The sequence below is a fragment of the Buteo buteo genome, chromosome 24 (genome assembly GCF_964188355.1).
Source record: "Buteo buteo chromosome 24, bButBut1.hap1.1, whole genome shotgun sequence".
Lineage (NCBI taxonomy): Eukaryota > Metazoa > Chordata > Aves > Accipitriformes > Accipitridae > Buteo > Buteo buteo.
This window is the reverse complement of record NC_134194.1, coordinates 17,785,001-17,812,832: the sequence shown is the minus strand read 5'-3', so window position 1 is coordinate 17,812,832 and position 27,832 is coordinate 17,785,001. Positions and strand designations below refer to the sequence as shown.

At 37.4% G+C, this 27,832-nt stretch overlaps 1 protein-coding gene across 2 annotated transcripts in view; it reads left to right on the top strand.

Moving 5' to 3' along the window:
- The window catches only part of SLIT3 (slit guidance ligand 3), a 537,089-nt gene that overhangs the window by 11,507 nt on the left and 497,750 nt on the right, over positions 1 to 27,832 (top strand). For both annotated transcript variants that reach the window (XM_075056287.1, XM_075056286.1), the window contains exons 3-4: positions 16,171 to 16,242; positions 20,179 to 20,250. In XM_075056287.1, the coding sequence (XP_074912388.1) occupies positions 16,171 to 16,242; positions 20,179 to 20,250 (144 nt within the window). The remainder of the gene's footprint in view (positions 1 to 16,170; positions 16,243 to 20,178; positions 20,251 to 27,832) is intronic.

Below are 27,832 nucleotides of genomic sequence, written 5' to 3'. Positions count from 1 at the left end.
TCCAGCACGGGTCCCCCACGGGGTCACAAGTCCTGCCAGAAAACCTGCTCCGTGGGCTCCTCTCTCCGCAGATCCACAGGTCCTGCCAGGAACCTGCTCCAGCGTGGGGTTCCCACGGGGTCACAGCCTCCTTCGGGAACCCACCTGCTCCGGCGTGGGGTCCTCCACGGGCTGCAGGTGGAGATCTGCTCCCCCGTGGACCTCCCTGGGCTGCAGGGGGACAGCCTGCCTCACCAGGGTCTTCACCACGGGCTGCAGGGGAATCTTCGCTCCGGCACCTGGAGCATCTCCTCCCCCTCCTTCTGCACTGACCTTGGTGTCCGCAGGCTTGTTTCTCTTACATCTTCTCACTCCTCTCTCCAGCCGCTGTTTCTCACCCTCCCAACTTTTTTTTCCTTCTTAAAAATGTTATCACAGAGGCGTTACCACTATCACTGATTGGCTCAGCCTTGGCCGGCAGCTGGTCCGTCTTAGAGCCGGCTGGTATGGGCTCGCTCTCTCTCGAACACAGGGGAAGCTTCCAGCAACTTCTTACAGAAGCCGCCCCTGTAACCGCCCCCCCCCCGCTACCAAAACCTTGCCACATAAAACCAATACAAAAACTTGACTGGGAAAAGCTTTTTTCACAGACAACTTTCCCCAAAGTAGAAAAGATTCCATTTCCTAACTTCACTTTTTCTTTAGCGATTCCAAAAAGCTCATCCTAAAATGGAAGACATTTCCCTAGAATTTTGTAAAAGATGTCTTGTCAAAGATGGGTGACCAAAGAATTCTCAGTTGTTGCTTAGAGCTCTATGTAAGAATATAATTTAGCTTTACATTAATGATTCCCCCCTGCCCCTTCCCCTTACAATAAGAAAATAGTGAACAGCACAGAAGCCTTGTCTGTCAAAGGTTTGATTGCTCATTCTCTCTGTTTTAGAATATAATACATAGCGTATAAAGCTCATATAACAAATGTGGTCACATGACATAAAGCCCATTAAAATTAATCACTGCATATGTGTGTACTGGTCATCCACAGATATGGAGACAGTAATGTTTTAATTAAAACAGTTGTATTCTTTAAATATGACTCTGAGAAATTTTAGCAAGAAAAAGCTGCAACTTGAAAGCAGTTCAAATGCCTCATGCCTTCCTGTTAGTCACAAAGCATGTTTTGCCTGGACTTTAGTGGGACCTTAATTTATGGATTTTCTCCAAATTTATCTTTTGTCTGTGCAACGGTTTTGTTTAGACTGGGAAGGCATTATATTAAGCACATTTTTTTTGGAATGCTGATTTCGGAAAAACCTGGAGGTAACATCTTTGCTTGGTGAGGGTGGCAGTGGTTACAGCATCACTTAGCATGGTGGGAACTTCTGGGTCATGAGCTTCTCTGAAATATTTGTAGAGTGATGAAAAGAGGCTAGCTGTCTCAGCCTCTTGAAGTGGTAGAGCTGGTTAGAGATGGTGTGTTAAGAATATAGCTGGGGAGCAAGAAAGAAAACTCATTGTAAGGAAATAGTACAGGGAAGCAACTGTGTATTTCTGAAATGCCTAAATAAATGCAGTGGGGAGGTAAGCTGGAGACAACAATAAAGTGGTGAAATAAATAATGGAAGTAAAATTCTTGAGCAAAGAGAACTTGTTTTCCAGAAGTGAAAGCAGATACTGAGAAGTAAAGCCATAAGGCAAAGGCTGGTTCTTCAGAGTGAAAGATGAAAACACATCTGGATATAAGTTTCTCAGATAAGAATATGAAAGTATAATCAACAGCCCAGTGATCCTTTGGACTTGTGAGTTTTAATAGATAACATATGAAAAGGCAGCAAAAGATAAGGAACAATCAAAAGTGTTTCATGGATTTTTGGGGGGTTATTTGGTTTTTTGGTTTTTGGGTTCTTTTTGGCCTGGGAAGTTCTTTATCTAATTTCTTATGAAGTGTTTTAGAAGTTGAAAATGAATTTTTCCCAGTGGACTTGAACTTTATTTTATAGAGTAGATATTTTCCAAGGTTGTTCTTCCATAGTTCTTGGGTATATAATAGACTTAGTGCAAAGTGGTTTTGTAAGCATGAGTAGTTTCAGTACTTGAAACATCAAATATGTGTGCCAAGTCTTCTTTAGAAAAACTTGAGTTTTGTGTTCATTTAGCAAACATTGTGAAATCAATTCAAATTCAGCAAGTCAACTGTTGAAAACCAAAAGTTGGAGGAGGATGGGGGGGCAGGGAAGGTGGGAATCTACTTGAGAATGAAGAAAATTGCTTGTGGTTGTAACATCTGGATGCTAACTTGGTCAAGTAATTACACAACTTTCTTCAAAATTTCATTTTGCATATTAAAACTGTCCTACATCTTTTACTGCAACTTCTTGGCTTAATCTGCTCCTTAGTGGCTACGGTAGACATGTACGCTCAGCGTGGTACTTCTTGGAAGGGATATAGAGTTGGCAAAACTGGATGCTTGTTAAATTAAAAAAATCCCTGAACAACAACAACAAAACCCTGAACACAAAGACTTCTATTACCTTTCCAGGAAAAGATCTCCTGGGAAGAATTTCTAGTCTGTGCATGTCTGAAAGTGAGCAAGGAGATGAAATCAAGGCTTGATTTTCACGTCAGGCTTCACTAAAATAGTTTGTTTATTGGTAGAACTTTTTCCCCAAGTCACCAAGAATTACAGCAGTCAGAAGCAGGGGTGAAATATTTCAAGTCCTAAACATCAAGTTGTCTGTATTAGTAAAGAGCACCTAAACAGATAGCAGTTTTTTCACTGTATTATATTCAGTCATGTACCACATAGTTAAGTGAAAGACTTAAATGCAAACATCAGATATTGTCTCTATGGAATAAAGTAATGTGAATTTTGCTGGAGTTTATATGCAGTGTTGTGTGTCGTTCGTCCCCCCCCCCCCCGCCCCGATCCTGTTGTGATTGCTTGTGTATAGAATTAAAAAAAACAAAACCAACAAAAAAAGAGAAGTGTGTAGAAGAGATGGGGCAAAACACAATCTCATGAAAAAGAGTAATTTCTGTCAGACCTTGTTTGACACTTCATTTATTGCATTCTGTTCTAGAAGTCCTCAATTAACATTAAATTAGAATTAAACACACTGGAGAAATTATTAAAATTTTGGGAAGGTATAAGTGTTTGCCATAAATCGTAGTAATGATGTTAACTCTGAAGAAAGCTCATATTTCTTAGAAGATTTTTCTGAAGTTCAGTTATCACAGGTTATATTTTACATTAATTTACAAGGTATTCCTATTTGAGATAGTGAATATGAATTCATTTGGGTAACCTTTGAAGTCCAAAAGTGACAAAGCTTGAAGTGCAGGCACATATCTATTCATATCCTGATGAGATTGTTCATTTGATAGTTGAGTGAAAATATGGCCCAAAGAATGTTTGATATTGTCCAATTTCTACCTGTATAACTGCTTGGTCCACGTTGGAGTAGCAATGAGCTGATGTAACCACCTAATGTCCGTAGAACCAGCCAGCTGGTGCGTGTTACATATGAAAGATGACCTACAGTTACAGGAGTTAAATAGGAATGGTTAAATAAAATCAAGAATTGAACAGAAATAAATAAAACATGAAGTTTTTTGTGTATGCAGCTGTTAATCTTGGTTTTTGTTTGTTTTTGTTTGGTTTTGTTTGTGTTTTTTTTGTTTTTTTTTTGGTTTTTTTTTGGTTTTTTTTTGTTTTTTTGTTATATGAATGAAAATGATGCTTGAGCTAATACAATGTAGTACTGTACTTCTTTCTCTTCATAAGTGTGTAGTCAAGTCCCTTGATCATTTCAGTGGTATTTTACTGGACTTGCTCAAGTTTATTAGCTTCTTTCTTGGACTGAGGGGCCCAAAACTGGACATAGTTCTCCTTTAATCCACAGATGTTTCAGCACAGAAGGCAGTCAGGTTGGTCAAGCATGATTTAACTTTGGTAAATGTGTTGGCTGTTTTCAGTCATCTTCTCTTCTTTGTGCCCAGAAATCACTTCCAATAGTATTTGCACTGATTTTCCAGGGACCAAAATGAGGCTGATGCTGACTAGTCTGCACATTGCCATATCATTCTTTTCAACTTTTTTTTGAAGACAAATGTAATATATACCTGTATCAGAAATGTCACAGCAAGGCTGCACTTTATCAGCCAGATCTCTCTGCACCAACAGATGCATCCTATCTGTTCCTACAGCCTTGTATGGGTCAGGATTTCTTAAGAGATGCTTGACTTGATCCTCTGCCACTATTAGCTGTTCCTCTCCTCCTTGAACCTTGTCTTTAGACACAAAGACTTGGGAGACTGTGTCAGTGAAGATTTAATGCTAAGAAGGCATTGAGCACCTCAGTCTGTCACTAAACCATCATATCTTCCTTATTCTTTTCTAGCTAATGTACTGCTGGAAGCTTTTCTTAATGACCCTTGCCAGTTTCAACTCTTATCTGAGCTTTGACTTTCCTAATATCAACTTAATGTTGGGGCAATGTTTCTGTATTCCTGTGTACCATACCCTCTCTTCTGCACTGGAGCTCGGTCATGAGATGCCTGTTTAGCCAAGGTGGTATTCTGACATACCTGCTTATTTTCTTCAGTATCTGGATGGAGCGTTCTTGTGCTAGGGTTATTCTAGGCTGCTTCCCACAGGATGTCCCCGTCAATCCCCTGAATTCTGAAAAATTTCAGAATTCTGCAAAACTGAATTCTGCTTTCCTGAAGTCCAGGGTTTATGCTGTGCTACTTACCCTCCTCACACTCCTCAGCATTTTGAATGTTATTGTTTCATGATCACTAAAGCCAAGGATTCTACTGAAAATCTCACCCCCAACCACTTAATCATTTGTGAGTAGCAGATCAGGAAAACTTAACCTGTGGTTGGCCCATCTAGCATCTATTTTAGGAAGCTATGTCTGACAGTCTTTGGAAACCTTCTGTCTTGTTTGTCTGTCCCTGTGCTGCCTTTCCAGCAAATGTCAGGGAGATTCAAGTTCCTCATAAGAACCAGGGTCTGTGATCTGGAGACTTCCTCCCATTACTCAAAGAGGAGTGTCGTTCCCTCCTTCACCCTGAGTGGGTGGTTGGTTACAAACTCGTATCATAATGTCACCTTCCCTGACCTCTCCTCTGATCTAGACCTGCACACTCGATGGGACTCTCGCCCAGTCCATACAGGAGCTCCAGACGTTCGAGCTGTTCCTTCACATGAAGGGCAGCCTCTCCTCTTCCTTGCCTGTCTTTACTGAGAACCCTGTATTCAACCATCACCAAACATACATATGACTACAAGTGCTTCCCCATCATGTTAGTTATTCCAATGGTGGTGTATTTCTGCATCTGTAATCAAAACATTAGCTCTTCCTGCTTGTTTTGTAGGCTCTGTGTTTGTGTACCAGCACATGAGGTTGTGCCAGTACAACCGCTTGACCTATTTTATTCTTCCTGCAGGCTCTTTGTCTTTCACAAGGGCACAGATGATACTACCGAATGAGATCTGGAGCACATCAAGAGTAACTATAAAACTTGGGACAAAGTTGAAGGGCATGGGAGTGTAAAATGTGCTGTTAGAACATTATTCTGCCAACATAACATTTCCTTTATATATAATAAAATCTGAAAACTATAATTAGTCAGGAGTTCCTGCAGGCTGGGACAAATATCTATTTCCTTGGAAGAAACTAAGTACTTGAATTACTCAGTCCATTATGCTGCTTTCTGCAGGTCTGAGGTACAACTTTCAACAGCAATCTGCTCAGTGGGGAATTTAGCCACTGCACAAGTTGCAAAAGGTAGTTTTTTGTTGGTGTTTTTTAACACCTATAGTTTGCCAAGTCATTTTTCTTATTTTTATAAGGATGAGGACAGAAGTGTGTTGCCTGCAAGCAGTTCCAGATCATTTGGACACTTAGTGTGGGTTATTAACCAAGGACTACTGTAATGGCCTTAAGAATGGATAGTTTATTCACAAAATTAGGGCACTTAACCTCTAAGATCAGTTTTCTCATTGTTCCGACAGAAAGAAAACAGTCTGAGTCATACCTAAAAAGCCTTCTGTAATCAGAAGCAATGATCCAATTTTTTTTTTAAATAAAAGCTGTATCGTGTAGGTGTGTTACGAAGTATGATGGACTGCAGCACTGAACTTGTACATTCCAGCTATTGTGTAGCTATTTAATTACTATTTAAATTATTCTGGAGACTGAAACTATCCAGTGTCATACATGTGGTGCTATCCAATGACAAAAATTATTAAATGTTGGATTGTAAGTTTATTGTTGTTCTGGTTTAATATGGGTACCAAGCAATATCAGAATTATTGTATCCCAATATTACTGTGTTAATACACTCTGTGCAGTACTTGTTACTGAAGCTATGCAGAGTATTTACGAATCCTTTCAAGAACTGGTGGTCGTGGCAGGGATTGTTTTTTCTCTACTAATGTTCCTTCCTCCACGTATGACTTGATCTTACTACGGATCAGAGAAGGGGGTTTATATTCTCCTACCAACCAGGTAGTTGTAGACTGCGGTAAGACCTCCCTTTAACTTTTTTATTTAAGTTCAACAAGCCCAGCTCTCTCAGCCTCTGTTCATATGTCATATGCTACAGCTTCCTCATAGTCTCAGCAGCCCTTCACTCTCCCCCATGTACCAATGCCTTTCTTGTACTGGAGAGCCTGAAACTGGATGCAGTATTGCACGTGAACTGTCACAAATCCTGAATACAAGAGATGAGTCAATTCTTTCAAATTCTGAAACCCTTCTGAGTATGCTCTTCCTAGTACAGTCTGGTCAAGGGTGGCCTTCACTGCTGCAAGGGCACACTGCTGATGTTTTGTGGTCTGCTGGGACTTCAAGATCCTTTTCTGCAAAGCAACTCCCCGGTCAGTCAGTGCCCCACCTGTAATTGTTGCATGGACTTATTTTCTCTTAGGTGAAGGACTTTACATTTTTTGTTGTTGTTATTGTTCATTTGAACTAGATGATGTGAAATGTTTAGAGAATACCAGTCTTCCCAGAAGTCAGTGTAAAAAAACCAAAACAAAGAAAAAACCCCCACTCATGCTCCCTTACAAAGTCAACTGTTTAAGAAAAAAAACCCCAACTTTTACAAGTCTTATATAGAGATGGAACGTACCATCTTCCTTTTAAAAAAATGAAATTACTTCAGATGAACATGATTTTGAAGTTTTTTGTCTCTTTCTTTATAAGTGATGTTCATACTTGCCCAAGTGTGTTGGAAACTAATGGAATTTGTGTATTTCATAAAATCCAGTCCCAGGGCTTTATTTCCTGCATTGCAAAAGTTGAGATGGAAATATGTTAAATCTGAAGATATGCAGATTGTGCTGCCAGAGGGCTTCAGGGTAGTGTTATAATTGAGTAGTTTATCATAGTAACTTTGAAGTTCTTGGACTGAAGGCATAAGAGAATTGCCAAGCACTTCCTATAGGGAATTTTAGTCATTTAAGGTTAAGAGGCTAGTGGCAGTCCATACCCATTAAAGACAAATTAACTCCATAGCAGAAATCCTGGGAAATGGTTAAACGAATAAAACAGATACTGGGTGTGTAAAGACTGCAAATGGTAACCAAAAGCTACTCTATGGCTACATTCACACATGGGAGTGGATTTTTCTCCTTTTCATGATTATGGTTGTTAACATGTTCCCAAACTAAGAACAGAAGTACTCGTAAAGAGAGGAGAGCTTTACTGAACAACCTTTTGCCTCCAACCCTGCAGGTAGCTTTCATAAAAATCAAGAAGGTAGTCCTTGTGGCTTTAAGCTTCCGGAGTGCAATAGGTAGCCAAGTGAATGGTTAACTCACTTGTGAAAATGCATATTTCCTCCAGTTCAGGTGTTGTGTGTTTGTGTTCATGGTTACCTTGCATAGTGATTGGGGGCTGGGAAAACAAATCAAATGGGAAAATTTTAAAGGGATGACTCAGCTGTCATTCTAGCAGGTGGTTTGGATCGACAAAGTCCTTTAGCAGTGTAATGGCAAAACAATAAAAGCCTTGTTTCCCAAGAATGTGTGCTGCTTGAGTTATTTGGAGGAATTGGGGTAACAAATAATATCAGTAACTCTTTAGATTCAGGAATCTGGACTCAATTGTTATCACTTGAATTTTACCTCCCACATTTTGAATGTTACTGCCAAGTTGATATATCATTTAAAATAAATCCTTTGGAATGTATTACAAATTATTAATAACAAAGAATGTATGCTATTTCCTCAAAACAGTTGCTCTTAAATTTGTTGAGAAATTATTTTTCTTTTGTTCTTCATGCACTTTTGGAAGTTCCATCAATTGTGTCCTAGCTGAGGTTTGTTTTGATGTGAGTTCTAGATGGTGTGTTGGATCCTGACCTGTTTTGTTCTTAGGGGACAAGAGAGATTTTTATTAATTCCTAAGTGCATTGTTTGGTGTGACATACAAATTTTATGCATCCCTTATTGGAAAATACCAAAAAAATGAGATGAAGATAAATGCATCTTCCCTGTACATGGGGTTTAATCAAGATTCTCTTCAGAGTATTGGATTTTATGCTGATTTGTTTGTCCCAAATGTGACACAAATCTGTATAGCTTTGAGCTGGTATGTGGTAGCCACTTTGAAAACTTAGCAGGAACAGAAACTAAATTTTGTGTTTGAGGTTCTGTGACTAGAACTACATACTAACCTTCCTTATGAAGCAGTTGGACAGGAAAGAATCCTAGTGCTGTGTAACTTGGCTAAGAGCTGTCTTTTGAAGTGTATGGCAGTTAATATTCTACAATATGCAGTTTCTCTACTGCTCTTATTGAATTCTTTGTTTATTAATATAAATGAACAAACATCTGAAGACTTGAATGAAGTTGCAACCAGTGCTCTAGATTCCCTTCTCCCTTTTTTTCCCTTTGTATATATTTTCATTTGATGTAATGTCTTCCTAGGTTAAAGACAAATGGATTAATAAGTATTTTCTGAAATACTGCCCATCTAGGACTTGTATTTGTCACTGAGATGCAAAATCAGCTACCGCCATGGAATTGTTGGACATCAGAGATGATCTTCAGTTTTGCTGTTATGAATGCCACTCTGTTTGCCAGGTTGGCACCAGAGAGTTCTCTGAAAAGGAGGAAAACTTTGTTGCTCTAGGACACTCATTGATAGTGAATGGCTTTAACCAAATGAAATAATTGTGTTTCTTCTAGAAAGAGAACTAACTTTAAGCAACTTCTTTTCTGACCAAAAGCTAGCATGGTTAGGCCTGGAGTCTGGTGGTTTTCCAGATTGGAAAAAAATTGTAACTTAAAAAAATGCATTAAGTAGAAGATTGTCTTAAAACAAATACACCACTTGCAGTAAGACCATTGGGCTGAGAGTCTTTTGTGCACCTGAGAACTTGTATAGTGCCCATACCTCACAGGCTTAAAAACCAAACAAAACTGTTAGGGAGTTGTACTGAGAGCTGACTGTTTTTTATGCTTTAGTAAGGCTTTTGACTTTGGCTTCTCTGTGCATAGAAAAGTATAACTAGGCAACCAGAGCTAGCTCCAAAATGGGCAGCTGATTTAAAAAAACCCCAACCCTATAGTCGTGGAAGAGTTGAGGAATTAAGTTAGGGATTCACCTGGGTATGTTCAAGACTCACAACTATGATAAGGGCCCAAACTTTGGATTATCTTGGAGACTACAATGCATAGGGAGTTCAACAGGTAGCAAAATGACATCTGAGTAATAGGAACTTGAGACAATCTAGTAGTGTTGTTTTGAATTTTTGCATCCTTGTATATAAAAGGATTTGAATTTTGTATAGGGATTTTTCATTTATGTCCGAGTATTGAATTATTGATTTGAAGATTGTTACAGAACTTCAACATCTGATTGCCTTTGTTATTGGCTCTTTTGTAAGAGTTGTAATGTTTATTGTGGTGGTGATGTGTTGTCAAACTCAATTCTGATCTTGTATATTAGAGAAGTATAGGCTCAGAGCTGTCTAAGATGGGTGTTTATATTTGCCAAGGTATGTGAGTCTAGGAGACAGAAGCTTGTAGTGCTAAGTGGCAAGTGGATTTACTTCTGAAGTCATAAACTTTATACAGCCCAAGAAAGAGGGTGGGGATTGGGAACAGTATCCGGATGTTTTGGAAGAGTTGAATGGCTAAGCAGAATAATTATAAACTGAAATTTAAGTAATCTAACAGAGGAAATCCGTGCACTCCTAGTGTTCTTTGAAGCTGCATAATGACATGCTCCAGAGAATGTTGATGCTTTAAAACATTAAAGTCTGTCTTAAGTTCACTAGGTTGTCTTTAGAGAAGAATGAAAGGTGAAGCAATTCAGAGGAATTCTTGCTATGAAGCAGGATTTTCTCCAGTTGCTCCAAGCATCCCTGTTTGTAATAAGCATGTACATTGTGTGACTTAGTCTTAGACATCAACAAAATATGTATTGAATTAAACTGTTATTGGAACTTAGCAGGACATGTTTATGAGTAAAGCTTCCTTTAATAGTTCATCTGAACTCACTTTTATGTCTTGTACCATTCTAGTCCAATTCATGTTTCTATTCCCACTGAAGTAATTCCTTCCATGTCTGTTTTCTTAAAGCTGCTATTATACCTGCATTGTCCTTAACATGTTTTATGCTAAAAAGAAAAATACATTGACGAGAGAGACCTAATTCCAAAAGCTTTACTAAAGCTGGTACAGGTGACAGTTTCAGTTTCTTTTTAAGTCACTGGTATCAACTTTGCTGCTGACACACCAGAAGAGACTGGTATTCCTTAATGGAGTTTTCATAGATGTCTTGGATGATGGGGCAGTATTTTCTGAACGTGATATGGCAAATAGTAGTAGCTGGGCTTGTGTACGTGTGGGGTGAGATAAATGTGTTGAGTAAGATCTAAAATCCGTTTGGCCCCACATACTATGCAAAATGCAGGAATTCTGCACAATAAGAATTTTATGTAGAATGAATGTATCTGCATATAGGTATTTTTCAAAGTTAATTATAAATTCACTTTTACAGTATAATTTTCCCCATGTCTCTGACCCAGACGATTTCTTTTCAAAGCTGTGCTTCCTTCCAACAGCTCTTGTGAACAGCGATGTGTTTGAAAGCCAACCAAGATTAGAAGTTAAGGTTTAGCTTTTCGTAGTTGAAACCCACTAGTGAGCCCATAATCAGCTGCCAAACTTTATAAAGGAAACATAAAATATTATGTGGCCCACAAATACCAGCTGTAAACCACTAATGTCTGCATTAGTTCAGTAACTTCACAGTCACAAAGTTTAATTGACTAATGGGGTAACCTGTGGCAACCTGCTACTTTGCAGCAGTGTTAGACCTACTGTGAACAGGAGGAGGAAGTGTTACATAGTAGTTCATCAAGGTTTTAGTCTGTTTTTCTTCAAATGGCAGATCAGCCTTGAGGGAGAGCATGCTGGAACAGGCAAATGTTCAGAAGGTAAATACTGCTTTTTAAAACAGAGACAGAGGCAGCAGTTATCAGTTAAATCCTAAATGGTTTAAAGAAAAGTGAACTTCATGAAGAATGGCTCTCCTAAAGTTAGAGTATTGTCCAAGTAATTTTACTTACAGAAATGGAAACCTTTGACTTGGATACTAGCCCTCAGAAGGGATTAATAGAGTGACTGGTATTATGTATACAATTTCGACTGTGCCAATCTCCAGGAGTAGAAGAAAAAGCAATCTCAGGATATGTATTGATCAAGGAATGTTAAAGTCTTTTTCAGAATAAGGAGCTGTGGATTTCACCAGGGGAAGAATGTTGAATAGCAGGAGTGTTCTTGAGGCTGAAAGTAGAGAGGAAGAGAGCTGATGTGTGGGACTGGTCTCACAGACTGGGCAGGAGGAGTGGTGTGATGGAGAGATTGCTGTGTATGACAGCAATGCAGTTCTGCATACAGTCGTTCAAGCCAAGTGAAGCTGTGCTGAGAATTAAGTCTTATCAAAATGCACAAAAAGTGGGGCCAATGACACTGTGTTGCTCCATATACCTTAGCTGACTCCCATCTGCCTTGGAGAATTCTGACCAGCTTAATGCTGTGCTTTGCTAGACCTGTTCTGAGATACAGGCAAGGGAAAACTTCTGAAGGAATGACATGAAAAGCAGATGGGAAACAACATGCAAGGAAAACACGAGCTATTTATGCATTGCTTACTCCACACTTAATTCTTTCCAAAGCTTCTTGCAATCGGGTCACGCTGGCGCACCAGTGGGTAGTTAATGATGCACCAGGGTGGAAGAACTGAACTGCAAACAGAAGAGGAAATTAAGCTGGAAAAATCTAAAAAATGTAGGCAGTGATTCAAAGGTATTCGTAGAGAAAAGCATGATTCAATCAACAGGATAAAGGCAAATGGAAGAGAATGGCTGGTACATGCAGTGAAAGTGTGCTGTAGTTGTTTTGTGGGTTTTTTCTTTAATGGACCTTTTTAAAATATAGTTGACATAAGTCAAGCAAGAATACTGTCTTTCTTGTTCCTATAGCTGAAATGTAAGGATTTTTTTCCTCTCATCTCCTTGTCATTATCCTTAGTTCCCATCTGTGCTAAAGAAAATGGTTTCCTGACAGGAGAATGTGTTTCTGCTATTACTTAAATATGTCCTGTGCTAAGATTCATAAACTAACTCTTAAAAGTTTATTCTATTTGTTTTTAAATAATTTTATGACTCAAGAATTTTATTAGTATTATTCTGTCATTTATCAATAACCATCAGAAATAAATTTCAATATTATAAAACACTTATTTCTGTACTCTAATGTATCTCTCCTACTGCTTTAATCCTGTTGATGTCTTGGTTATATCTTAGAAAGATTCACTATAGGATCAATGCAAATGCTTGAAGAAGATATGCAGAAAATATTGTGTATTCTATGCTTATATGGCTTCTATTTTTAATGGCAGAATTCAGTAAAAAATTCTCATTATAGACAATTTTTAGAATTACTGGTCTGAATTTCAGGATTTGGGGTGGTTTTTTTTTTAAATAGTCCTTAATCTGTTCTTTCTTCCTGTTGTCTGTGGCAAATTCAGAAGCCATGGAGAAGATGGAGATCTTAAACTGTAGCTGTTTTGTTCCTGGTACAAATCTTGTAGACATACAGGCTGGGATTTTTGTCAGTATGAACTGTGAGCTTAATCATTGTCTTTGCAGTCTTCTAAGTACCAGGCTACCCTCAGTTACGAAGTGGCTCATACTGTATTGAGTTTAGTTCTTTGTGTTGGGGGGTGGGGGTTGTTGTTTTGGTGTTTATGGGGTTTTTCTTTTTTTTTAGCTTTTCAGTTCCAGTAAGTGGATGCACCAGCATGTGAAAATGGCATTAAAAGGAGCTTAATTCCATATCTGCTTCCATCTGAGATTTTTGGGAACACATGAGAAAACAATTATCTATGTTTAGGAATATGAAGCGTTATTTCCTCAGATAAATGAGTACAATTACCTGTACTCATCTAAATATTTACATTTTTGATAACTGGAGGATAGTATTCATATTAGGAAAAACCTCTTCATTATCATGGTTAGAAGCATTTGGGGAAGTTAGTAGATAAACTAAAAAATCAGTCCTGTTTCTTCTCTGAATATTGAAAAATGTATCTTTTAACAAGCTTAAACTTCAAAATGTGTAGCTGCCTTTAATTGAAAATGTGGTTCACACTGGAAAAATGAAACTTGTTACCATGACAATTGCTTTTCATTTAATGCCTTAGAATATTGCTTCATATTGGCAGAAAAAAAATGATCTTGATTCAAAGGAAATAATCATTTATGCTTGAACACTCACATATTTCTTAGTAATAGTCCTATCCTACTAATAGGATCTCATGTGAGGTGAAAAAAGACTGGCTTAAGTAGCAGCCGTACCAGAAGGCTTGAATGGAACTGCATGTATGATAGAAAATTACTGGAAATTGTGCCAGCCAGGAGTACTGCCCCCCTCCCCCCCCCGGATGGTATATGAATGATTACAAATGATTAAACTGTTCTCAATGCTTCAAGAGCTTTAACATTTTGTTTGCAGTATTACTTGCTAGGCACTTAGAAGCCATCCTAGACAGCCATCTATGTGGCATTTTTCAGAATACAAGCATGATAGTTGAGGCGTTCCTGGAAGTTCTGACTTCTACTCCTTCCTTGAATTCCTTTTTGTACCTAGAACTATAATCAACTTGAAACAGCACTTAGGAACACCCATCCGATTTTCATAAATTATTTCAGGGTCAAGGTTTGTGCAGGTGTCAGATGATTGCTACATGTACTTAAAAGTAATACTGTAATCTTGCTTTTTTGGTGTTCAATTTTACTAGAAATGGGAGAGAGATTGAACCTTCTAAATACAAAAGAGGTGTATCCCAGTGCACATTAATGCAGGAACTATAGCAAAAATTGACTGCCTAGGAAAAGCCTCTGCTTCCTGCTGTGGATTTGTGATCTCATATGCTCTTTTAGAAAACAGATGTCTAGCTTCATGGCTAATTTTTCATATTAGATTGTTTTTGTTCAATGGCAATAGACAACAAAATTTGTCAGAAAGTATTGTTTACAATCACATGATCTTTAGAAAAATACTGAATGCTTTTTTTGGCATGAAAACTGTTAACTCAAAGGCTTGTATTTTTGATATGTAGCAGCTTTTGGTAGACGTAAAATGTGACTCGGAAGAAAAAAGTTTACTCCAATATTAGAAAATTTATTTTTCATAAAAGGCTTCTTGTATCTAGGAAACTGACACTCAGAACAAATTTGTGGTGACATGCAGAGTATATTTGTTGTTATTAATTGTAAGTTTGCTGCATATTGCTTATTACGTTAAAATAAGCACAGCTGAAGACCAGGAAGAAAGACTAGCTTGTCCCTGTTGGTTAGCACTAGGTCAGGTAGAACAATCTGGACAGAAAAAAACTAACCAAACAAACCCCAAACAATGGGACATGCTCAATCACGAGAACTTCAAGGTGCCCAGTAAAGGCAAATCTAGAGGAGAGAAAACAGCAACACAGGACCTATAGCACCAGCAGGTATTTGGTATACTCTTTTAAAATGAAATGACAGAAAGACTGTTTATGTTGGGAAACAAAAAGAGTTACTCTTGGTTTGTTGTGACTCTGAAGGTACCAAAGTTAGTGTACTGAGAGCTATCCTTAAGTATAGGATGAGTCTTACAAGAAGGATTAGTTTATAAATTCATTTATTTTTAATTTGACTCAACTTTGAATTAAACAGATTTTGTCTCAAACCAGTGTTTTATTTTGATATCTATTCTATTAAGATACAAGTTTAGACATGAAATTCTTCTGCATTTTTGTGTGCTTACTCCAAAGTAAAGCTGCAGAAAAACAGGCAGCTCAAGCTCTGGTTACAGTGGAGTTTCCCTGTCGTGGAAAAAATGCCAGTTACTTATTAATTTTGAATCTAGAGCATAAATTAGCACAGACTGAGACAGAGTGCAGAAGGTAATACTTGGTATGTGACCACACGAGGAAAATGTGTTGGCGCATAACAGAGGTGTTAGGAAATTGAGAGTTTAAAGACAGAAGGTAGGAGTTGGCAAAGGGTGAACACACATGGGAAACAGGTCAGTATGATTAACAGTATCTTCTGAAAAACCAGCATTTCCAAAAAGCTGGGATCAGGAGGCTGCCCAATTAGGATAGTTGAAAAAACCCCATAAGCTGTTCTATAACTCTGCAAATCTTCCAATTGTCTGGGTAGGACCACACTTAGGAGTCCCTACAGTAAGTTGTTCTTTCCTCAAGCACTATGTAGCCTAAGTTTCTGTGACAGGTTAGACTCACTTGGGTTTAGATAACCCCAGAGTTTGATCTTCATTTTGGGGCCGAGTACTCCGTTTCAGCTGTATTATACCAATTGGGTCTTGAATATATTTAGCTTCTTACAAGACTGTAGTCTTGAGGGAGAAAGAGGCATATAGTGAGCACGAATATTAGAAATAAAAATGGAAGAAACTTCTTGTATGAGAGCAACATACTGAGAGGAGGAGGCAAAATGCATCAGGATTGATGACTTGCTTTTTGATATTTTAATGGAAAAATTAGTTTGTACAATTTGAGCAGCTGATAGGTGCTCCATTCATGGAGATACTTTCTGCTAATGGATTTTTGGATGTCAGTTATAGTGTCTGAATTCTGGTTTCTTTTTCCTCTGCAGTGATCTAGAAAAAAATAATATCACAAGAATCACAAAGACGGACTTCACAGGACTGAAGAATCTCCGTGTCTTGTGAGTATAACGCAAAACTTGTCTTTCTTTACAAGACTATTTTAGGGTGCTAGGACTAAGAATGTCCATAATTCTAGAGATAAAATGCTAGTAATTTCTGCACTTTATTCAGTTATTAGTTTTCTTTTAAACCAGGCAACTGGAAGAGTTTGTGATATGAAACAGTAAATTTTAGTTCCATGCTAAAGTCTGAATGCAGTTTCAGAGCTATTTAATTGTTTGTGTTTACTGGATTTTAATAAATACTGTGGTAAAAAATTTGGCCCACTTTACAATCACTTATGTATAAGTCAATTATACTGAAACATTAGCAAATAGGACTTTCAGATTTTGGTCACTTTAAGGTACAGTCCCATTAATAGCACTTTTGCAGAAGATAAAGCAGAACTTGATTAAGGTAGCAGTAGAAGCTGTATACAAGGAAGCCTGTGATTTGTTTTCTAGTCTAATATGAAGTAATAAATTTTAGTTGGTGCTGTCTCTTGATCTAAAAGTATCAGTCAAGAGCTTAACTGTACTTCTAAATGAACCTTGAACATCAAAAGGGGAAACATCAGTCTACAGAATTTGTCCTTCCTGATTTCCTATTTTCTCTTCTATGAACCTCAAATGGCCCCACTAATTTAGTGATGAAAATTAGGGCTACTTCATAGACATTTATTGTAGTTACACATAGACCTTTTTTTCTTAAGAAAATAATCTTGGGTTAAAAGAACAAGAAATAGATTTTGAAGCTGTTTCAGTCCTTTCAGGCAAAGTTGGAGGTTCTTTCTATTTAAAGTTAATTCATTTTTCCCCTTGAATTTCTCTAACAGTTTTTCTGAATTACATCAAGTAGTTTAGATCCTCTTCACATCAACATAGATGGAAGCAGACATAGATACTGATGCCTCTGCCATAAATACTGTGGGGATCTGGTATTTGCTTTGTGGAAATTAAGTTAATTACATTATTTTTATATGTAAAATAAAATATATAGCTTTAAATATTTGGGCATGTATGGGGTGGGACAGGGGAAGCCAGATAAGAGAAACAAAATAGTTTTGAATGTAACTGAGGCTAAGCTCTTAGGCTGTTAGTGTTTCTGCAGCTCTCATTTAATGTAACTGTTCATTTCTGCCTTCACTGGGCTTGTATTTGGGCACTGAGTGCTACTGTAGCAATGCAACTTTGCAAGTTTCTCAGTGAGAAACATTGCTATGTTATGGGGAAGATCATATAAGCATGTGTGTAGATCTATATGTTTAAAAGCAGTGGCAGAGATGTTTTTATTGAAAGCGTTTCTGAAACATGAAAGGTATTTATTTATGTTAACAGTAACCAATGGATAAAGTTCAAATTTCTAATTTTACTTAACTAGAGATCAAATCTTTTTTTTTCTGTTTATCAAGAGCCATTTACATAATAGTGACTACATTCTCTGTGTGTGTGCCATCTAGTTCACTAGCAGTATTTTATTAAACTGTTACGCTTAATTCCAAGTTGTAGTGACCAAGACAAAAACCCGATCTTGAGCTGGTCCCAGCACTGACAGAGGCAGCTTGGTTTTACCGCTCTGTTGACCTCTTCTTCTGAAACAAACAGCTATCAGAAGTTAAGAAACACACAACTAATCTCACCAGCACCCCTTGAAAATTCCTTTCTGTAATTCTTAACATTGCTCTCTGCAGTCAGTGTTTTCCTCTGAGTATCTTCTTTTAGAAGTCCTTAAAACTGCAACTGTTGAACTGTTACAGTTTTTTAGTGACAATTCAATCAATGAATTAATAGAATCCTGCCAATGATAAGACAAATCTTTTGTCCTGTTACCTTAACACTTTTGAACAAGTTATGATATACTAAGAAAACATTTCAAGTGTATTGGAGGACTTTTCGTTCCTGTGGTGTTTCTCTCATCTCTAGCAGTGGAGTCATTTAGATTTCCTTGGCTCTCATCCCAACTGTCAACACCATTTTGGAAGTCTATTAAAATACATGTACTATACTATTACTAATGTCAGTAGTTGTTTTGGTTTGGTAGGTTTTGTATGGTGTCAGACATTGCCGAATGCCACTGTAGTCGTTTATATTGAATGTCCTTAATGATAAGCAAAATATGCAACTGCCATGTTTATGTGAATTTTTTGTTCTGTGTTCATTACAGATTTATGTAACACATTTGTTCAGCCTTTGAGTAGTGTGGTGGTTGCCGCAGAAGTCATTAGGAAAAAACCCACAATACACCTATTAAAAATATATATGTTTTTATATTGGTTTTGTCTTCCAACATATTAAAACCATTTGAAACCCAAGACATGCCATTCCATTGTCTGCTAACTACCCATTTTTGTTCATTGTTGTGTATTTCCCTATTCTACGTGTTCCTGTCATATCTGGTATGCATTTGTGGTTTTTCTTATTTTACTTTGTGCAGTTTTTTTTACTTGGTGTACTTTTGGTCTCTAGAAGTCCTTCAGATTTTTTCTTATTTTTTTCTTTGCTTTCTCTTATGGTCTTTTCATAATTCTGGCTATTCTACATTACTGACACTCTATTTTTTCCTCTTGTTTTCCCTCGTGTGATGGCGGTATAGGGGAAGCACAGAAACATGAAACTTGCCCCAGAGTTCCTAGAAAGGTAGTCTAGTCCTGTTTTCAGACATCAGAATGAGGACAACAACAAGTGATCCAGAAACTGGTAGAACAGTACAACAGAAAAAAACTTCCGGTCTCAAGCTGACAACACACATACAAAATATTCTGTTGGGCACCTTTTCCTTTTATCCCTTATAACTTCATCTTTATATCCCTTTCTTCATGCAGTTTTTCCTTCCCCTCCTTTTAGCAACATGCCTCTCTGGTTCACATGTTTGTTTTTTTTTTTTTTAATTTTATTTTTTGATCTTCATATGTGGTCTTAGCTGTGGAATACTCTCTTGCTGTCTGTCTTCTCAACTGCTATCCAGTTGAACAGGTCTGAGCATCTCCATAGAATTGAGTGCAGAGGAGTGGCTGTTGAGAACAGACAAGAATAGTGCTTTTTCACTAGTAAGTCTTGGCCTAGCCCAGACTTACTATATGTTAAGTTCTTCCTTTCTGTGTTTTAGCTAAAGCTACATAAAATGTTCAGAGAGCCTAGAGGTTTAGTCCGTGCATTTAAGTGCTCTTACAGAAGCAGAAAATGGGTGTGTGCTGGAAGGTAGCACTAAGAGAGGAAAAAGTTCAGCTTAAATGGGACTATTGGTATCTCTCTTCCTTGGCTTCCACTTTACCTATAAAGAGTATTTCTGCTGTGTAAATGAATAGTCATTTCCTACACACTGTAAATCAAAAAGAAGTCAGTCTCCACTGCTTACAATTTATCCTTGTCTCAGTCTCAGGGGGTGAAGAAAAGCAGGGTCAGACACAGTGGAAACCTGGGACTTTCCCCTTGCATTTTTGCTCCCTCTTGTACAGTGAGGCTGTGTACAGGTGTCACACATATTGGCCATGGCTGTAGTTCTGGAGGGATTGAACCCCTCTGGATTACTTGCAAGTGGTTTACCCTGGGGCAAGCCTGAAATCTTTGCAGAACATAAAGGCTGGACAAAAAAATTATGTGGGTTCCTGCTGTGGGCTGTAGGAGTCAGTTATCTCAATTACATTACACAAACTATATAATAGTAATATATCAAGGATGTAACAATCAACCTCTAGACTGACATCTTCCTGAGCATAATGCTTATGGTTATAAAAGTTTAGGAAAAAAAATGTTTACCAAATCCGGCAGTCTGGAGGCAGTTTTTGAATTGGTTCCCTGTTAGCGACCAAGAGTGCTGTTTTGTCCAGATTTTTTTTAAATAATCTCTAATTATAACTGTACTTTTGTGAAAAGCAGTTTTGTAGCATGTGTGAAGAGAAGTGGGGAAGCTTTTTTATTCTGTTGTCGTAAAATTAATTGGTATTTCTGGAATTGCAGACACTTGGAAGAAAATCAGATTAGTGTGATAGAACGTGGAGCATTTCAGGATCTAAAACAACTTGAACGGCTGTAAGTATCTCTACATACCTATGGAAAATCTGCAGTTTTTCTACCTCATTGTTAATGGTCATTCATAATATTTCATGATCATAAAATTAACTTACTTTGAGAAAAAGAGATGGGTACCTGCCTAAATAAAACTATGCTCTTAAACACAGTTGAATTTATATTGTATGATAGCTAATACTTGAAATAAAATGTACAATTGCTTGCCAAGAAAATAGAACTGTCGGTGACACTGGAATCTTAACATTATCAAAAGGACATTATCTGAGCAACTCTAAAATTGAAATGTAGGTGAAAAAAGGTTTGTTTATAATAATTTCATATTATTTTATATATATAAAATATTTGTATTTTTATATAGATACATAAATCTATGCTAATGGAAGTTGCATTTGTCTCCTTTGAGAACCATAGTATTTCTAAAACTGCCTTTAGACTTAATTTTCTGATTAGCTTAATTTCCTTTAAAGTGGCATAATGCCACTGATACCAGTGGATTCCAGTGTATCACACAAGACTTGGTGGAGAAAAGAATGTAGATTTCCTCTGCTTTGGATACCAATTAAATTTATTTTTGTTTAAAATGATGACTATAAGAGGTCTCTTAATCCAGAATCTGATTTGTAGAAAACTACTGGCCCTGCAAAAGTATAAACATAAATATTAAAAAGTAAAAAAGTAATGCTATATCCAATTGCTACTCTTAGTTGGATGTACTGTTTAGTGTTATCATGAAGCTAGTTAATTCTGTCTGCTTATGATGGGAGAAGAACAAAATCTCTGTGATACTGAAATACTTCTGGGAATTATTCTTTGTTAGAGGTAGTTGACTAGAACAAAATTGCGTGCTGGTTTGGAATGCCTGTTTGTTAAATGGAGAAGCAGGGGGTTTTGTGCTTGATTGTTAACTCTGTTATCTGCAAGGCATTTGTGGTAGGACTTGGTATTTTCTCATTGATATTTTCTAAAGCAGATTTTAAGAATTAAGTTTCCACTAGCAATTGTTCAAGAGAAGTCTGGAGTATTGAGCATATGCTGTACTAAAACTGTTTCAGGTGATTTTAGGATTAGATTTGCATTTAAGTTCTCTAACTAGTGTGTTGAACTTTTTAAACTAATTTACTCGGGATTTTTGTCTTGAATTACAAAGCTCCATTTATGGCAATAAGGGAGATGAATTTTAAATTCTGATTATAACCTATTTTTACCTATATTCAATTAGAAAGCACTTTCAGGATGAGAGTTTTGCCATAGCTGATTTATTTCACATTTCTGGGGCAGTGAAAAATAATAACCAGCTTAATTTTCTGAAACTAAGCATAGTCTGACGCTGTAGAAAAGAATTTGTTCATGTTATATCTCATCTTTGAGACTCAGTATCCTAACTACTAAGTCCTAGTTTGAAGCTCATTTTATATATATATATGTGTATGTGTGTGTATATGTATATATAAAAATAAATCTTTCTCATATCTCTATTTAGGTAAAGGCAGATTTAGTTAAACTACAAAATGAGTCTTGAAAAAAATCTGGGAGAAGGGCTAGCTATTAGTAACCAGAAATGATACTCAAGTGTTGTCTTAGTGTGTTGTTGTTCTGTACAGCCTGCTCTGTTAGCAAATGAAAATGTATTTTGTGAAACCAGAAGTTAGGAAATATGATACCTTTAATAGTGTCTCTAAGTATGTGATGTTTGAAAGTCATACTTTTTTCCTGTGCGAACTCTTAACGTGGCCTGTTAAACATACTGCATCTCTGCTTCTCTTTTAGGGTTGCCTGTCATTAAAATATTTCCTAAATTAATGTAGTATGAAAGGGAGGCCTGGAAACTTGCAACTTTTTGGTATTTTAGCTTAAATCATTTTTAGGACAAAACTATAAATCTGGGGTTTTTTTGTTATGAGTCAGTAGGCTTTGGAGAATGAACTGTGGAAAGTTTGGCGTAACTTATAAAGGCTAAATTGCAACATTTTAGGTAATATTAAAGCTATTTTATTAAGTATTGTCAAACATTGCAAAATGTTAATGAAGAAAGTATGCTGGTTGAATTTTAAAAAACTGGCTTTTTTCCATTTAATTTCTTTCAAATAACAAATAAAAATTGCTTATATTGCTTCGATTTTGGAATAATGTTCTTTTTTGATCTATTGAAGTGGATGCAAAAGTAATCATTAACTTCTTTTTAAACAAAGCAGCTGCATTTGGTCAGGCTTTAAAAAACAGGAGTAATTTCTATTCCTGGCAAAATACCATATATAAAGGTCTTTCATTCAAAGTAACAGTGGAAGTATATTGTTCACTCCCTGCCCCATGGTAATCATTTAAAGGGCATAACCTTAGGTGAATATTATTTTAGTTCAATATATTTTCACTTGTCTGGATAGTGAAGCAAATCTGTCATTATTAACTGAGTAAATGAGCAGAATTTTGTTTGAAATGTCCTGCCTAACAGTCTAAGTAAATTTTAAATAAAATGTTTGTACAGCTCTTAGCCACTGCTGCCAAAAGCACCATGATGGTGGCTCTCTAGCTATTTGGGGTCTGATTTTTTTTTTTTTTTTTTTTTTTTGTGGGTGGGATTAATGATCACAATACCAATCGAGCACCTAAAGGCATTATCTAGATACAGGGCAGAGTATCATCAAAATTGTGTATTAGCTTAATAAAGTTTGGCGATATCAGTTGAAGGAAGCACATAATGCAAGGTACGTTAAAATGGCAGACAATTCAAAGTTGAGAAATGAAGTGATGCGTAAGGTAGAAGCCACTTCTTACTTTGGCATACATGTACTCAGCTTTCCAAATATGCAGGAATTTAAACCATTGCCTCCTAGCAAAATTCAGTGGGTTTAGTATAAGTTGTTTTGCTGAGTCCTAAGATTCAGAATTCTTGAGAATGATCAGCAGTACTCACCACAGTGGAAAACCAGAAATGTTTCTAGTGGTTTTATTCCAATAAGTTTCTATAGTTTTATTCCGAAACATAAAGATTAGTGGTGAGGTAGCTGACCATAAAAAGTCAGGCAGTTAAGAGACAACATGAATAGATATAATCAGTGCATACAGCTTACTACCTTCTACTTGTTGCATGTTGTTTAGCTGCAGACAAACCAACAGGGCTTTTGTGCAGTGTAATACTGTAAAGCTCGTAGAGCCTATGTGTCCATGCGACTTGTGTTTCTGAGGTGATAGAATGACTTCAGTATGCTTTCTCTTGGGCTTGTTAGCTTCTCCCAGGCTTCTCTAGCTATCGTCTTTCATTTAGCTATGAAGTGCTTCTTTCCAAAAAATACTACTAATTGAAGTTGAATGATAGACTTTGCAGGGGAGATACATGCATCTGTTCAATAAGTGTTTAGAAGCTATGGAAATGTTCTGCTAAATCTTGAAAGTGCCAGCTGTAAATTTTGGTAGTCTGCCCTTCTTGCCAGTAGCACGGTAACAATTTTAGAACAACACCTGTGCCTGTTGGTGTATGGAATGTTTCAGAAACTATAGTTCTTTTTTTCTAGTTCTCCTCTGCAGTTTTTTCCTAATAGTTAACTGTAAAAGGTCTGACTTTGATCCTCTGGTTTTGTTTTTTATGGTTTGAAGTAGCATGCATATGCCCATAGAAACACAGTGCTATACTGGCACAATGTGTTACACCCAAATTTAGTTTTGGATTTCAGCATTTCAGCTGTATGCTTTGCTATTAACCCAGTGTATGATTTTAAGATAAAATTATTATGAAATTTAATATGCAAAAAGTATCAAGAAGAAAGAGGTATACTGGTGGGCCTAAAAGATGAACTGAGATTTCTTCCAGAGCCAGATGTATGTCACACATTTACGTGAAAAATGAGGCAGGATATAAGACACCAACCGATCCTGACTTTTCCATGGCCAACTGCCAGAAATTGTCACGTAGCTGTATTATCTTCAAAAGACTGGACTTTGGCTGATGGCTGGTTCCTTCTACTCAAATTAGTGTCTTTAGCTAGCATAAAAGATCTCAACATCTGAAAACACTAAAAATGTGTTTTTGTTGTTAAGGGGGGGGTGGGGGTGGGGGAATGTATAAGCATGGCCAACTCAAATCTTTTCAAAGTTGGGAAAAATAATTAGCTTAAAAAAAAAAAAAGGCTAGAATTCAGATTTTTAACCCTAGCATATACATGTATGGTTTTGGTTTTGTGCATGCTAAGACAGGGGTCAAAATGGAAATTGTATTTGACCTTTAACTGCAGAGATACTGCTGTGCATTGAGTCTTTGAAAGCAGTTTCCTACATGCTTGATTAAGGTATCAAAGTATATTTATTTGGCATAGTGTACTGTAAAATTGCTATTAGTGACCAAGATGCTAAGGAGAAGAATAAATGGTTATGTGATGCTTCACAAGATTTAACAGGCTTTAAATAAATCATGTAATACAAAAAGCATCTTCCATAATTAACATGCTGAGTGGAAAGATTGCTAAGTGCTTCAGAGTAGCAGGCAAAATAATAAAAGCATTGGACAGTTCTCTGCTGTTGTAAACAAAATCTTCTTGCAAATCTTTGGCAGCATGGACAAATCTGTAGTGTTATACAAGGGTTGCAGTGTGTGCAGTTTAGATGTTTTTCTGGAACTGCATACACTGCACATATTTATGAAGCCATATGGATTTGTAAATATGTAAGACAGTTTGAATGTAACCTTTCAGAAAAAAGCTTTATTGTTTTCTGTCTACATTTCCCTATGACGTTATGTATAACATATCTAATTGGAAATCAGTCATCATAAAATGCTTATCTGGAAATGCTGGAGAACAAAGACAGACAAAAACGGATTTTGAGCTGTGATCTGATATTTTAATAATATTATTACTTGCATACTTCCCTCTTCCTTCTCAAACTACAGGTTTGCGATGAAACTCCGCAGGAACAGGTGGTACTGGAGGAGTGAGAAATGATAACCTTTGCCTGTATTCTGCTCCTAAGACAGCTCTTTACACTTGGCCTTTCCCCTCTAAGGAGGGTGTGAATGGTAAATTGGGGCCGTCAGAGGCATCTTGAAGCTAATGGTGTCTTTGCATTTCAGAAGGATGGATTTCTTTGCAGTCATACCAAAGATGGTAGCATTACTCATTGCCTCCTGAGGAACTGGGTGTAGCATATGTCAAAACTTGAGTTAATCTTTCATACTGGGCAGAAATACTGCTGCAACAACCCACCATCAACAGGGGTAGAATGAACCTGTGCTGTCTAATCCCAGATCACAGTCTGTGTGTCAGTGATGTAATCTTTCGTAAATGGGGGAAACCAGTTTCTGACAGAGACCAGTTGTAAACTTAACTACTCTTTGCGGGAGCTGGCAAACAATATAATAAACTGAAATTCAGTTTGTGACACCTTCAGGTGTGTTCTTGTTCCCTGATTTGACAAATAGATTAGTACTTAGTTCTTGCTCTGCCTGCATCTGTGAGTTAGCAATATGAGGCTCCTTGCTGCATTGGCTGATGTTCAAGTAATATTGATGTTGGTTAATATTTAATTAATATTGTTGATAATGTTTGCCCCATATCTTCTGAGAAATTATTCCAGTTTAAAAAAAAAAAAAGGAATCCTATAACCAACATCTCAAAAAGCAGTCTCTTTTACCTTGCATTTTCAAGGAAAGTTTAGCATTGCCTTTCAAATGAGTGCCTGTGTGACTGTTTACATTGTGAGAAGTCCAAAGTGAAGAGCTAGAATGTTTTGGATGTGAGTATCTGGAGAGGTGTTATTGGTTTTATTCCTGGATGCCAATGGGACAATCATGGAGAATGGAGCATGCTGTACTGCAGAATCAGCACAGTATTGTCTGGGTCACTTTGATTCCTTTTTACTCTCTTGTTTGGGGTTTGGCCAAACCTTCCCTTTCAGATAATCTCTCTGAAAAATACATGGGAAAATTATGCATTTATTTGGAGTGGCTATTTGGTTTAACTTGCATGGGGACAGCCTTACTACTTTCTTCAAGAGCTGTGTTGTTTTGTAGTGTGGGTCTTAACCTTTCAAGTGGCCATAATGTAGTTTTTACTGCTTAAGTGAGGACCACATTTTTATAAGTACTTAATCTGCATAATTCTCTGACCCTGATAGCAATAGAGTAGCAGCAACACCCTCACAGAGCAGCTTTCTAAGTTCATGAGTTCCTTCCTCAACTTACTGCATGAAAAAGAGTTCCACAGTTTGATCCTGCTTCTGCCTCAGAACCAGAAGTCTAGAGGAAGACTAAATCTCTACATCATTTGTACTCTGGAGGAGTACGCACTTTACTCTTTCTACAGAGTATAGGAAATCATACTCCCTGTCTCTACCTTTTGTCTTGGCCTCAGAGAATGGCTTTCCCAAAGTGACATCATGAGAGCCATCTCTGAGTTCTAGTTCATCCTGTGTGGCAGAAGACAAGCAAAAGCTCTTGGTTTCTAAGGTCCATGTGAAGAAAAAAGTCGAGTCCCTAAGTGTTCATGTGTTGAGGCTGTGTGCAAATTCATCAGAGTGATATGGTGCATCTTCCTGTGGTATCATGCAGTTCTTCGGGCATCTGCACAAGATGTGCCTTCCTGGGTTTCTTTTCTGAGACTGGATTACTACAGGTTTTACTGGTCTCTGTCATTATTTTTGTTTTCTCATTATTCGACCCTGCTTTTTGCACTATGCAGCACTACTCTAAGTACTGTCATCTCCTACCTTGTGCCATCTTTTCATGTATTGTTAAAACAGAGTGATTTACTGTTACCCACACAGCCAATGTTTTACCACAGAGCCATTCTGCCATCTTTTGTGTATGGCTAAATCAGAGCTAGTCTACACCGATGCTTTTCCTTTCTTCCAAGGGGAAAGAGTCATTTCTGTGTGCTCGTGGGCTGGGTAACACCTTCATTTTAAACCTGGGATGTTTATGACTCATTCTTGGAGCTGATGGTCTCTTCTCTGAATATAATCTTGGAGCTCTCCATGAAATCTTTCCAATTACTGGTAGATAGATTCACCAGTCCTCCAAACCATAGGTATCAATTCCAGCCAGACAAAAGGTTTTGGAACTAGCTTGACTCATTTGGCTGGCTAAACTATGAGCCAAGACCTCAAGCCTTGTCCTTTCTTTCTTAAAGAGCAACTTGTATGAATTTGCTTCTTGTGCTGTTGGGGTTATTTGTAAAATAACCTGCATGATAAAGATCAGCTCTTGTTAGCAGAGTGGCTGAGACCCAAGCCACTTGATCTTTTATCACCCTTACGTAGCCTTTCAGAAAACTTTTTCATGGGCAGTTTTAATCCAAATGCCTACTCTGAGGAATTGTAGAAGCACCTTATGAAATTGAGTGACTGAAATAATGCAGTAGATGCAATTCAGGGTTGAAGAACAGGGAAATGGGGAGCAGAAGGGGGATAGGGAAATCCTAAAGTGTTGGATCTCATAAAAGACTAAAATAGAAGTTTACAGATGGTCATCAGAAGGCTGGCTATGTTCGTGAAAGAGATATCCATTGAGGGCCACTAAATATGCAAAATCTTCATCCAGCTAAGAAGTCTAGCTGAAAAAGGTTGAAAGCTAGCAAAGCTGCTAGAGCAGTATCAT